General features: G+C 40.8%; 1 protein-coding gene across 1 annotated transcript; it reads left to right on the forward strand.

The window, feature by feature from the left end:
- The first annotated feature begins 4,082 nt into the window (after positions 1-4,082).
- On the forward strand, positions 4,083-12,325 carry LOC309502177 (inactive all-trans-retinol 13,14-reductase-like). The gene is made up of 14 exons (XM_082174445.1): positions 4,083-4,237; positions 5,644-5,810; positions 5,906-6,062; positions 9,149-9,283; positions 9,377-9,559; positions 9,652-9,893; positions 10,074-10,266; positions 10,336-10,533; positions 10,694-10,813; positions 10,942-11,080; positions 11,152-11,261; positions 11,349-11,515; positions 11,608-11,764; positions 11,892-12,325. The coding sequence occupies exons 1-14, from the start codon at positions 4,129-4,131 to the stop codon at positions 12,035-12,037; spliced, it is 2,223 nt and encodes a 740-aa protein (XP_082030571.1). The 5' UTR covers positions 4,083-4,128; the 3' UTR covers positions 12,038-12,325.
- Positions 12,326-12,538: the final 213 nt, after the last annotated feature.

The raw sequence follows: 12,538 nt of genomic DNA on the forward strand, positions 1-12,538 counted from the left end.
ACTGTCGTAAATATATTAGCCTATATTATAACGTTTTTACATGATTGCAGCTAAATCACAAGTAAATAGTCTATAGTCTAGGCCTACTGTATAATTTAATTTGTGTTGTTTTTATTGGAATGTAAACATTACAAAATGCCAGATAACATCAATTAAGTTAAATGTAGGCCTACGTCGCATTATTTCATAACACTGGCCGTTATGATGTCATTAGACATGATTATTGCAATTTATCATAATAGTTTGCAAATTGTGCTCGTTTACACTATTTACAACCTCTACGTTAGGCTTATTTATGATAATTATGTGAGATATTGAAAGCTGTTCTCATGATAATCGCAGGAATCAACGTCAACAGCGTCGTCTGATATCCCTCAGGACTACATGATAAATACACCTCACAACACCTGAGTTCAGCTGGCAAACTAATTCGTGAGGCATAGCTATCTGAGTTATCAAAACGATTCCATTTACACCTGGTCACATAAATGTATTTTTGCGAAACGGATTTAAATTCGATCTTCAATTCTCGCGCTATATGCAGATTTAATGGAGTGCACGTCACCGCAATAAGAGAGAGCAGTAAGCCTGGTAAGATAATTTCGTTTCTTTACTTTTAATGATGAAGATTGTGTGTTAAGCGTCTGCGACTTACTTTCACTTTGATTTGCGATAGTTTGCACGTTGGCTTGATGCAGTTGCTCATCTGCGGTGATGCGTGTTCCAGCCATTGACTAAAAAAATAGGTTCCAGCGCGTCGTCATATCTGGATATAACATATAACCTATAATACGCTCTCACACTTTTATTTATTTATTTTTTTTAGCATCTTTGGGAGGAGTACAATTTACATATGTGGTTTCAACAACCATATGCATTTACACTTGTCCAGTTTCGTCTGGAATGCGTCTCAGATCTCCTCCTGAAGTGGTTTGAGGGATCGGATTCAAATCCGTCTCAAATGCGTTTCGGAGGGCATTTAAACAGAGAAATAATATAGATAGACGCCCTATCGACCGCTACTGCCTACTGGCGCGGGCGAGCCGTGGGGCCGCCATCTTAGACCGGTCACCCGCTCCACTCAGTGTAATCTGTATGGCAGGTGCAATGAGCTGTCAGCGCATTTAATTAATCATACCTCACTGAATATCGAACTGATTTTCAAGCGGGTTTTTTTGCTGCAAAGGTCATTCATGTAGCTATTATACAGGACACATGGTTCGGCGTATTTTAATATTCATAGTATGCTTAACATTAATATAATATTCTGATTTAAGATATAAAGTGACCAGACGTCCAAAATCAAAATATGTGATGTAGGATAAGGTATTTTATAAATCACACACTATAAATATGATAAAGAAGCAGAAACAGATAGTTGCAGTAAAAGAAGATATTTTAATAAGTTGAAGAAACGTGTGTGTTTTACATTTACATTGCTTCCTGATATCACGTGCGCAAACACAAATAACCTATATATATATATATAAAAAACAGTTATGTCCGGTCGAACAATGTATGAATTAACTTCAGATTGGGTTGCGCTAAAAGTAAGTTTCGTGCCTCTTACAAGTGCTTTCGAACTTCTTTCTGCTCTGAATGGTATGTGGAAAACACTTGCGTTGAGGGAGCCAGAAAACACTTGGGGGAGACTTCTCCTAGTGTCCAGAACGCAACTGAATGCCTTTTCAAGCGTCTCAATACTGGAAAAACCACAGGAAACTACTTTTAAACACGAAATTACTTGATTTACAGAGGGTCTATTCGCACGTCTCGTCTATTAATATAAACGTTTCCTGAGGTAATTTTCCTGGACCTTTTTACAGAAGGTAAAAGTCGCCGTAATCTTTACTGACATTGTCCGTTATGATTAACGTTATGAGATGCACATTCGGACGGGACTAAAATAACCGAGAAGCTCTTGTAATTATTATTTAGGCTACCCCACCTCTCCATGTCAGGTGAACACCGGCTGGTGCAGTAAACATTGCCTAGCTAACGTTAGCTGGCTACGATTTCAGAACAGTAATATCAAAGATCCTTGCTCCTTCTCAATTATCTGGTAATATTCTATTCACAAAATACAACCAATAGTACGGTAATGTTAAAAGTAATCCCCCGGGCCCTATTTGCCATGGTCCGCCGATTAGAACAGGAAAATACTCCACAGTGCTCTAGCATATCTTCACTGCTGCCACGCAACGAAACTAGGAATACGACCGGTTTAAGATGGCGGCCGCATTTCTCAGTGCCCAGCGGCCAATAAGGCATCTAGTCTCTATATAATATCTATGCATTTAAACCTGGACTTTTCACGATCGGATAGCTATCCGATCTGAGAAAACGCATAAAGTGGCCAGGTGTAAACAGCCCCCATGACAAAAACATGCGCACGAAAGCCGAAAACAAACGCTGGTTGGCCTCTCACGTCCAAATTTGACGAAGTGGTGGGGGAAGTGACGTATGCCGTAAAGCAGTCGAATTTTGTAGTTCTTTTTGTGCTCTGGTTACTACCCGAACACCGAAGTTACATAGTGCCAGTAAAAGCGATACAGACCCTGTCAGGCTATGGCAGACGTGTCATTCAACCTATTGTAAGTCGATGTACCATCACAAGGATCTTGGAAATATATTATGAAGGTTGAAAAGTTACATAGTGTTGCTTTAAGTTCAGAAGGATTGAATGGTAAAACAACTTAAAGTATGTAAGACTGTGGCCAAAACTGGTACTGCAATCACTTTCAAATTACTGTAGAGCGGTGTATCCCCTCCCCCTCCCCCCTGACTCGAGGTTGCCAGATAAGCTGCAGGATCCTGCAGGAACGTAGGCTGCTACGTAGCTGTGGTAACTAGAGCAGAGCTGGCAACCCCGATGCCGAAACACTACTGACTTCGTGATTGGTAGATAGGTGGAGGGTGGCGCTTCAGGCCAAAACACAACATGACAACATCAACATCAGTTGAGGGCTGCAACTTCACTTTTTAAATGACAATATCCTGGCCGGACTACTGTTGTCAGTGATATAAGTATTTGAAATGAACATGATTTCTTAATGTCTAGTGACATATCAGGGCCATTTTATGATTAATTGAAATACATTTCTTACATACAGCTCCTTTAAATACAACTATCAATGCTACTAACTAATTATCCAGTTCTTAGCCAGCAGAATTGAATGAATTTGAAGTGCCCAGAAACTTGGACGTCATTGTGATTGGCAGTGGTATCGGTGGTTTGACTGCAGCGGCAACTTAAGCCAAACTAGGAAAGAAAGTCCTGGTGTTGGAGCAAGACAAGCAGGCAGGAGGCCTGTGTAAGAACATGTAAGAACATTCGAGTTTGACTGTGGTAAGAACCTCAATGTTGTTCATGGAGCTGTATAAATGATTGCTTGATGAAATGCTGAATGTATTTTAATAATTGCATGATGTACGGTTGTTATAAAGGCTTCCTTATAAAACGGATAGTTCCAGTCCTTGATTCTGATTGGTTGAGCCGCGTTCGAAGCCGTTGTAAATTACTCAACAAACACACACACCTGTGACCGCATTACATTAGTATTACTGCGCAACTGCTGTTTGTGATTCTTTGTTGCTGCATGTGTTGCTTAGCAACCTCTTTGGAACTACATTGCTTGGCGGAGGAATAAATGTGTTATAACGTTATATTTTTTGTTGCTGGTGTTTATTTTATGAAAAAAGCCATAGATGCTGGACATGGCATTAAATAAAACTATCTATCTATCTATCTATCTATCTATCTATCTATCTATCTATCTATCCAGCATTCTTGTTGATGGAAAGCGAAAAGCATATGGTGAGTTTGTGATCTGATTGTTAATCAACAATGGATTTTCAAAAGCCACATTGGAATCCAATATGGTTTCTACATTACACATTTGGCTTCAATACTAGTAGATAGATGAAACAAACAATTACTCATGTGTTTGGGTGATTGGTACTAGTGGGTGTTTTTCTGGGTGTTTACTGGGTTTAATGCCACTAATGAAGAACTGGGCATCTCCTCAACCAACATGCGACTCTCAAGTCAATTCAAGTCAAGTCAATCACATTCTTCAATGTTAAAAGCACATCTATACTCTATAAACTCAATTGACTTTCCTTAGCATGAAAGAGTACTTTGATTCAGACAAGGAGGACGCACCTGACAGCATCCCCATGATGTACATTTCCTTCCCCTCTGCTAAGGATCCCACCTCATGCACTCGTTTCCCAGGTTAACTTCCTCTCTGTATTTAGTACACCCAGAACCATCAAAGAGTTGGTGGTGGTGGTGAGTTGGATCCGATGGCGGGGGAGGAAGCTGGACAGACTCGACAGACCCAAACGTACTGTGAGGGTCTGTTGGGAACGTTTGGCCGAATCCCCTGTCAGAGAGATCTTTAACTTCCACCTCCGGCAGATCTTCGACCGGATCCCGAGGGAGTCTGGAGATATGGAGTCCGAGTGGACCATGTTCTCCACCTCCATTGTCGACGCGGCCACTCGGAGCTGTGGAGGCAAAAAAAATGGGCCTGGGAGGAGTTCGGTGAAGCCACGGAGAAGGACTACCGGTCGGCCTCGAAGAGATTCTGGCAAACCGTCCGGTGCCTCAGGAGGGGGAAGCAGTGCCCTACCAATGCTGTTTTCAGTGGAGGTGGGAAGCTGTTGACCTCGACTGGGAATGTCATTGGACGGTGGAAGGAATACTTCGAGGATCTCCTCAATCCCACCGACACGTCTTCCATTGAGGTAGCAGAGGCTGAGGGCTCGGAGGCGGACTCGTTCATCACCCAAGCTGAAGTCACCGAGGTAGTCAAGAAACTCCTCGGTGGCAAGGCACCGGGGGTTGATGAGATCCGCCCCGAGTACCTCAAGTCTCTGGATGTTGTGGGGCTGTCTTGGCTGACACGCCTCTGCAACATCGCGTGGCGGTCGGGGACAGTACCTTTGGGCTGGCTGGTGGTCCCTCTTTTTAAGAAGGGTGACTGGAGGGTGTGCTCCAACTATAGGGGGATCACACTTCTCAGCCTCCCCGGGAAAGTCTATGCCAGGGTGCTGGAGAGGAGAACACGACCGATAGTAGAACCTCGGATCCAGGAGGAACGGTTTTCGTCCTGGTCGTGGAACACTGGACAAGCTCTACCCTCTCCAGGGTGCTGGAGGGTTCATGGGAGTTTGCCCAACCAATCCACATGTGCTTTGTGGACTTCGAGAAGGCATTCGACTGTGTCCCTCACGGCATCCTGTGGAGGGTGCTCTGGGAGTATGGGGTCCGGGGCCCTTTGCTAAGGGCTATCCGGTCCCCGTACGACCGGAGCAGGAGTTTGGTCCGCATTGCCGGCAGTAAGTCAGACTTGTTCCCGGTGCATGTTGGACTCCAGCAGGGCTGCCCTTTGTCGTCGGTTCTGTTCATAATTTTTATGGACCTAGGACATAGACCTAGGACACACTTGAGGGACTATGTCTCCCGGCTGGCCTGGGAACGCCTCGGTGTCCCCCCGGAAGAGCTGGAGGAAGTGTCTTGGGAGAGGGAGGTCTGGGCATCCCTGCTTAGACTGCTGCCCCCGCGACCCGACCCCGGATAAGCGGAAGAATATGGATGGATGGATGGAAGTGTCATTTGTGGGTGGTTTGTTTTAGGGCAGTCACGCATGGTGATCCAAACTATGGTCAATCCAAAGTGGTTTGGACAGTGGAACAATGTCAATGAGACTGAAAGAGGTGAAGAATATGAAAAATATAACATGAGATTTGCTAATCATTTCTTTGACTGGGCTTGTGTCCACTTCCCCAATCTGAAAGAGAAGGTACATTTTCTTCCTGTTTCATATTTGTGCTGCTTGATAACTAATAAAGTGACAAATGTAACTTGAGTGATTGTAACTTTTCCTGCCTTCCATAGGTGGCACTGTTGCATTCAGTCAGTCCCATCAACATGCACGGGCTGGGTGCCACATATGGATCTATGTTGTCTGCAGAACACAATCTGGAGAGATACCAACCTCTGAACATTGCCAAGATCAGGTGCAACACTCCCATCAAGAACCTCTACCTGTCAGGTAATATTCTGTATAACTTTGTTTAAAAGTTACTACTTTAGGCAGTTATTTTGGCACATTACAGGCATGTCAGTTGTGTTGGTCTTGACTAATTTCCTATATGAAAATCTGTCCTTTTTTCAAGACGAGATGTGTTTTCTGCTGGTTACTCTGGTGCTCTGCATGGTGGTCTTCTCTGTGTTTCAAGTGTTGTGGATCACTGTCTGTATGTTGACCTTCTACACTAACAAAAGAAACTTAAGAGAAAGGTGGTCAAGAAACTAAAGTGAGAATATATTTCCTGTATCTATTCAGGAAAAGTTTGCCTAATGGTAATATAATTTTCATACTGTTGTATCTTGTTTTGCTGCTCATTTGTCCCCTCTGCTGCAACTCTGAATAAAGCTGTGACCACTGCACAATGTGTTCCTGGTAGTTTTGCAGAAAACCAATTTGTCCAAAAATAATACTGCTACCTTGTACACTTCACTCAAAGTTCTTAAAATGTACTAATTGGTTGGTAACTGTTCATGGTCTGTCACTAGATGGCAGCATTTTAAACTTTATTTTGTTGAAAGGAGTTTCAGCCAACCAGACACCACAGTTCCTGACTTTCATTTGTGAATGGGAGGGGTATTTTCATTAGCAAGTGTACACAACATGGATTGCAGCCTATTACACTGCAGAATGACAACAATTACACTTCTGGGCTGTTCATCACATTTTGATTAGGTGTGTTGTGAACTAATTTTTTATTTATTTCAAGGAACATCCTTTATCATATCTAAAGGAGAATGGTGAGATTTTACATGAAAAAGCACTCTTTATATTTAATGCCACTTACTATAGCTTAAAAATACTATATTTTAAAAGTTGCAACATTCTGCAGAAAATACTTCTGGTGGACCTGGTGACTGAGTCTATAATTTGGAGCTCAAGTCTCATATTGAACAGCACTACAAAAATCCAGTCATTCAAGTCTGCCTTGCATAAGAGTATGGCTGTTCATAATTGAAATATTAACTACTATTTGGTGATCCATTCTATGGTCAATCCAAAGTGGTTTGAATAGTGGAACATCAATGAGACTGAAAGAGGTTTAATTATCAGAAACTCTAAATATTGTGTTATCTGAACCACATAAATGATCTAAGTTGATTTGACAAAAAAAAAAAAAAAAAATTGTGATTTCAAATCATGGAAATATATTTTTACAGTGCAAACACACAACTGCCATTGACTGAGTGGACTGCAAGGCAATTCCTTTGCTGTCAAATGCAGCCAGTGTATGTAGTTGTGCAGCTGTCATATCCCATAAGATCAACCATTGAATTTTAATGTCTGTATTTACGCATATTTGCATGATGAAATGTAATGCACAAAATAAACATATTTGCCCATTTCAGAGTTGATTATCAGTATGTGGAAGAGTCCGCTTTATAAGCATGATACTAGTCTTGCACAATCATCTCGGTCTCATTTTCCAAACAATTCAATGGTACCAGTTTATCACCACAAACAATCAGGTCTTAAAATATATTTAGTAAATCTAAATAAATCAATGAACTGTTTGATCACCTATACAAGTTACAAAAATGTATCTAAGTAAAGCTGATTTATTTACTTGACCTGGGCCCGGTTTCCCAAAGCGTTCTTATCTCTAAGTAGTTCTTAACCTATTCCTTAACCTCTCTCTTAACCTTATGGGACGGTTCCCGAAACGTTCGTACGCTAAGTATATCTTTTGTAAGTCACACTTTCGTAAGGTTGGTCTGGACCACTCTTAGCTTTACCTTATCACTGTTGCAGGTCTATATGAATATAATTCTGAAGTTTTAATACACCCAGACAGTGTTCAGTTAGGCGAATTCAAGTGTTTTCATGCAAAGAATAAAATTGTCATTACACTGATTATTTTTTTAAATTATATTATTATACAATATTATTAATTTAAATAAAACTCTCTTTTAAAGGTCAGTGAAAGCATAGGCTACTGTCAGTTAAATCATATTCGGACGCTAATATTGTTTCTCATGGGCTCGTCGTATTTTAAACATTTACAGGGGTAAGTCGGTGATTTTAGTGCCGTCCGAATCCATAATATCAGTGTTTTTCTCACCCAACCCGCGTAAAAATCCCTGGCCAAATTAGTACCTTCTGTTTTTTTGACAAACAGGTCGTGTGGTAATTTAATTGCCGCCTGAATCCATATCTCTGAGTTTACAAGAGATTCGAAATTCACGGTTTAAATCCTTTTTGATCACTGCCGAGCACCGTACGCAAGATGTAAACTTTTATTACTGAAATGCTGGAAAGTAGAGCTGGAAAGAACAATATTTCATCGCAGCTCCACCTCAGCGAACAAAAATGGGAAAGAGAAGAAGGCACGTACATTTTTTAAAAGGTTATTGTGGCAGCAATATGTTACAATTTTAAAATATGTAGGCTAGGATATTATAGGCTATTATAGTTTGAATTATTTTTTATAATATCCAATAATCATAATAAATGCAATTTCAACTATTTCTGAAGTGCTTCTCTAATAAAGAACACCACTTTCTCACATAAACAGCCCCTGCACGAGAGAATAATTGATTCTCGAGCCATCGATTTCAACCAATTCAGCACCATCGTCACGGACAGCACCGGGTAACGTCGCACGTAAGAAGGTATATCTTAAGCACCTTCCTAAGGTATGGTTCGGGGAATACACTTAGGAACATAAACAAATTTGGTAAGATATATCTTTCGAGTCTTCTTAGCACGCTAAGAGTGAGCGTTATCGGGAAACCGGGCCCAGATTATAGAAATACTTACATTCCCACATTGGTTCACATTTTATGCAAATCAGCAGTTAATCGTCATAAGCAACTAGCTCAAAGCAATCAGTCTGCAAGTCTGATTGAATCAAGTGTCTCCACCCACAATTTGGACTAATAAATAGGGCCTTAACTCAGTCACCTGTATTAAACTGCTGTCTGCGTTCTCTGGAAAGAGCTGCTGCTTTAGCTTTAAGTATCTTATAGAGGGTGCAATCTCTCCTGAAACTAAAACACCAGCTGTTCTTTTTCAGGATTTGATCATGTGGTGGATTCTGCTTTTCTTAGAATGGCTTGTGGATTGGGGTCGTGGCACGTTCTGGTATCTGTTTGGCAGGAGAAGTGGACTGTGCAAGGGGACTATCAGTCCTCCTGGTCCACCAGTTGTAGAGCAGAAGAAAAAGGACAGAGTGCTCCGGAAAGGTATGTAAACTTTAGGTGTTGCATGCTAGTGAAACAAGCTGACTGCAAATGGCAGGTGTCCATTGTTAACTAACATCAGTTCTTGACCGACAGAATTTGATGAATTTGAAGTGCCAAGAAACTTGGACGTAATTGTGATTGGCAGTGGTATCGGTGGTTTGACTGCAGCAGCAACTTTAGCCAAACTAGGAAAGAAAGTCCTGGTGTTGGAGCAAGACAAGCAGGCAGGAGGCCTGTGTAAGACCTTCACTGAGAAAGGCTTTGAGTTTGACTGTGGTAAGAACCTCAATGATGTTCATGGCGTTGTTTAAGTTATCAAATGCTGAATTATTTGACTTCTATCACTTACACAATGTGCATTGTCAAAGGCTTCCATTATCTTGGACAACTTCATGAGAACAGCTTCTTGAAAGTTGCATTGGATCTGATCACTGATGGCCAGGTGCATTTTGCTGAGCAAGGTTCCCATGTGGACACGGTTGTTATTGGTAAAGGAACTCAACATAAAAAATACACCATTTACAATGGCAAGAAGCAGATGGAGGCTCATCTTAAGAAGCAGTTTCCCAATGATACTAAAGCAGTAGAGGAGCTTTTTAAGCTCATGAAGGTATTTTGTTGACTTTTTTTTTTATCTGGCATTGAGTGATATATATATATATATATATATATATATATATATATATATATATATATATATATATATATATATATATATATATATATATATATATATATATATATATATTATTTTTTTTTTTTGGTGTCACAAGTTGTCCTTTCCTTCTAGATCTGTTCCAAGAAGATCCATCTGCTGTGTATGCTGAAGATGGTCCCACTCTGGTTTGCTCGCTTTATATTGTGGAGTGGAATCGCTGACTTGATCTCCCCAATTTTCAGATACTCCCACACCAGTACAACAGACATGGTCAAGTCTTTTACCAGCAACTGTGACCTCCTCACTGTGTTTTCTCAAATTTATGGTAAGACTTTTTGTTGTTACCAACATTTAGCCTTTTAATGCATATGAGAACTAGAATTTTTCTCTCAAGGTGTCCCACCCAAAAACTCCAGCTGCATGATTGATGCCCTTTTCCTGCACCACTCCAAGCGTGGTGTTTACTATCCTAAGGGTGGCGCTAGTGAGATCCCATACCACATCATTCAGGTTTTGGAGAAGCATGGAGGAAAAGTCCTGGTCAATGCTCCTGTGTCCAGCATTCTAGTTGAAGGAAAACGAAATGCATATGGTGAGTTTTGAACTAGGGCCATGTCACATTGCTTTGTCTTATGGCAGTAGGTTTCGTGCTGAAAAAGGTGTCACAGATGTGGTGGCATCCATTAATTTTTTGGCTCCAGTAACTTTCAGATGCATGAAGCCATTGCTTAGTGGACTGTCTATTTGCTTAGGAGTGGCTGTGAAGACAGGAGGTAAAGATATTGAAATTCATGCTCCTGTGATCATCTCAAATGTTGGTATGTTCACCACCTTCAAGAAGCTTCTGACTCCAGAGATTCAGGCAAATCCAAGTTAGTGACTGAATGTCTTCAATACAAGTTGTCTAATATACTCTTATGAAATGCTTGATTTACTGGATTTTTTTTTTTTTTTTTTTTTTTTTTTTGCTGGGTGAATGTGCATCTCCTGCTTCTCACAGAGCTCCAGGATTATCTTCATACTCTAAAGCCAGGCAAAGGATTTTTCCAGGTGTTTGCTGGATTTAATGCCACTAATGAAGAACTGGGCATCTCCTCAACCAACATGCGACTCTATAAGAGCAACAACATGGATGAAGCGTAGGTGTTCAAGTCAATCACTTCAATGTTAAACACATCTGTACTCCATAAACTCAATTGACTTTCCTTAGCATGGAAGAATACTTTGATTCAGACAAGGAGGACGCACCTGACAGCATCCCCATGATGTACATTTCCTTCCCCTCTGCTAAGGATCCCACCTCATGCACTCGTTTCCCAGGTTAACTTCCTCTCTGTATTTAATACACCCAGAACCATCAAAGTAAATTCACCAACTAAAGTGTCACTTGTGGGTGGTTTGTTTTAGGGCAGTCACGCATGGTGATCCATACTATGGTCAATCCAAAGTGGTTTGGACAGTGGAACAATGTCAATGAGACTGAAAGAGGTGAAGAATATGAAAAATATAAGATGAGATTTGCTAATCATCTCTTTGACTGGGCTTGTGTCCACTTCCCCAATCTGAAAGAGAAGGTACATTTTTCTTCCTTTTTCATATTTGTGCAGCTTGATAACTAATAGTGACCAATGTAACTTGAGTGATTAACTTTTCCTGCCTTCCATAGGTGACGCTGTTGTATTCAGTCAGTCCCATCAACATGCACGGGCTGGGTGCCACATCTGGATCCATGTTGTCTGCAGAACACAATCTGGAGAGATACCAACCTCTTAACATTGCCAAGATCAGGTGCAACACACCCATCAAGAACCTCTACCTGTCAGGTAATATTCTGTATAACTTTGTTTTAAAAGTTACTACTTTAGGCAGTTATTTTGTCCCATTACAGGCATGACCTTTGTGTTGGTCTTGATTTAACTTCCCATATGACAATCTTTGTTTTCACTTCAGGACAAGATGTGTTTTCTGCTGGTTACTCCGGTGCTCTGCATGGTGGTCTTCTCTGTGCTTCAAGTGTTGTGGATCATTGTCTGTATGTTGACCTTTTACTCCAACAAAAGAAACTTAAGGGGAAGGCGGTCAAGAAACTAGAGTGAGAATATATTACCTGAATCTATACAGGAAAAGTTTACCCAATGGTAATTTTCATGCTGTTGTATATTGTTTTGCTGTGCATTTATTCCCTCTGCTGCGACTCTGAATAAAGCTGACTACTGCAAAATGTGTTCCTGGTAATATACAGTATTGGTACTTAAGTTTACATGCTGCCAGAACTAGATCTAGTGTAGTTGGACTTTCCTAAAATGGTTTAGCAGAAAATGAGTTGTCCCAAAATACTGGTTTAGTGTTACCTGTGGAAATCTAGTATACTTGCTAATAAGGCTGTTTCAAGCCTGGAAAACTTTGTCAGTTGCAAAAGCAATTCATCCACCTACCTTTGTATACTGAAGTTCATACAACTAACTTGTTGGTAACTGTTCATGGTCTGTCACTAGTTTTTTTTTTTTTTTTTTTTACTTAAGTTTACTGTAAGGAGTTTTAGCCAACAGGACACTGTTCCTAAGTTTCTTTGTGGCTGGGAGGCTTTACTTTATTAC

The sequence above is a fragment of the Leuciscus leuciscus genome (genome assembly GCF_965113295.1).
Source record: "Leuciscus leuciscus genome assembly, chromosome: 7".
Lineage (NCBI taxonomy): Eukaryota > Metazoa > Chordata > Actinopteri > Cypriniformes > Leuciscidae > Leuciscus > Leuciscus leuciscus.

What these genes read in the sequence shown, in the direction of transcription:
- LOC309502177 (XM_082174445.1), top strand. Translation starts at nt 4,129, where the DNA reads ATGAAAGAGTACTTTGATTCAGACAAGGAGGACGCACCTGACAGCATC. An exon ending in AGGAAAACGAAATGCATATG is followed by an intron (nt 10,534 to 10,693) that starts GTGAGTTTTGAA and finishes CTATTTGCTTAG; the next exon opens with GAGTGGCTGTGAAGACAGGA. An exon ending in TCCCCAATCTGAAAGAGAAG is followed by an intron (nt 11,516 to 11,607) that starts GTACATTTTTCT and finishes TGCCTTCCATAG; the next exon opens with GTGACGCTGTTGTATTCAGT.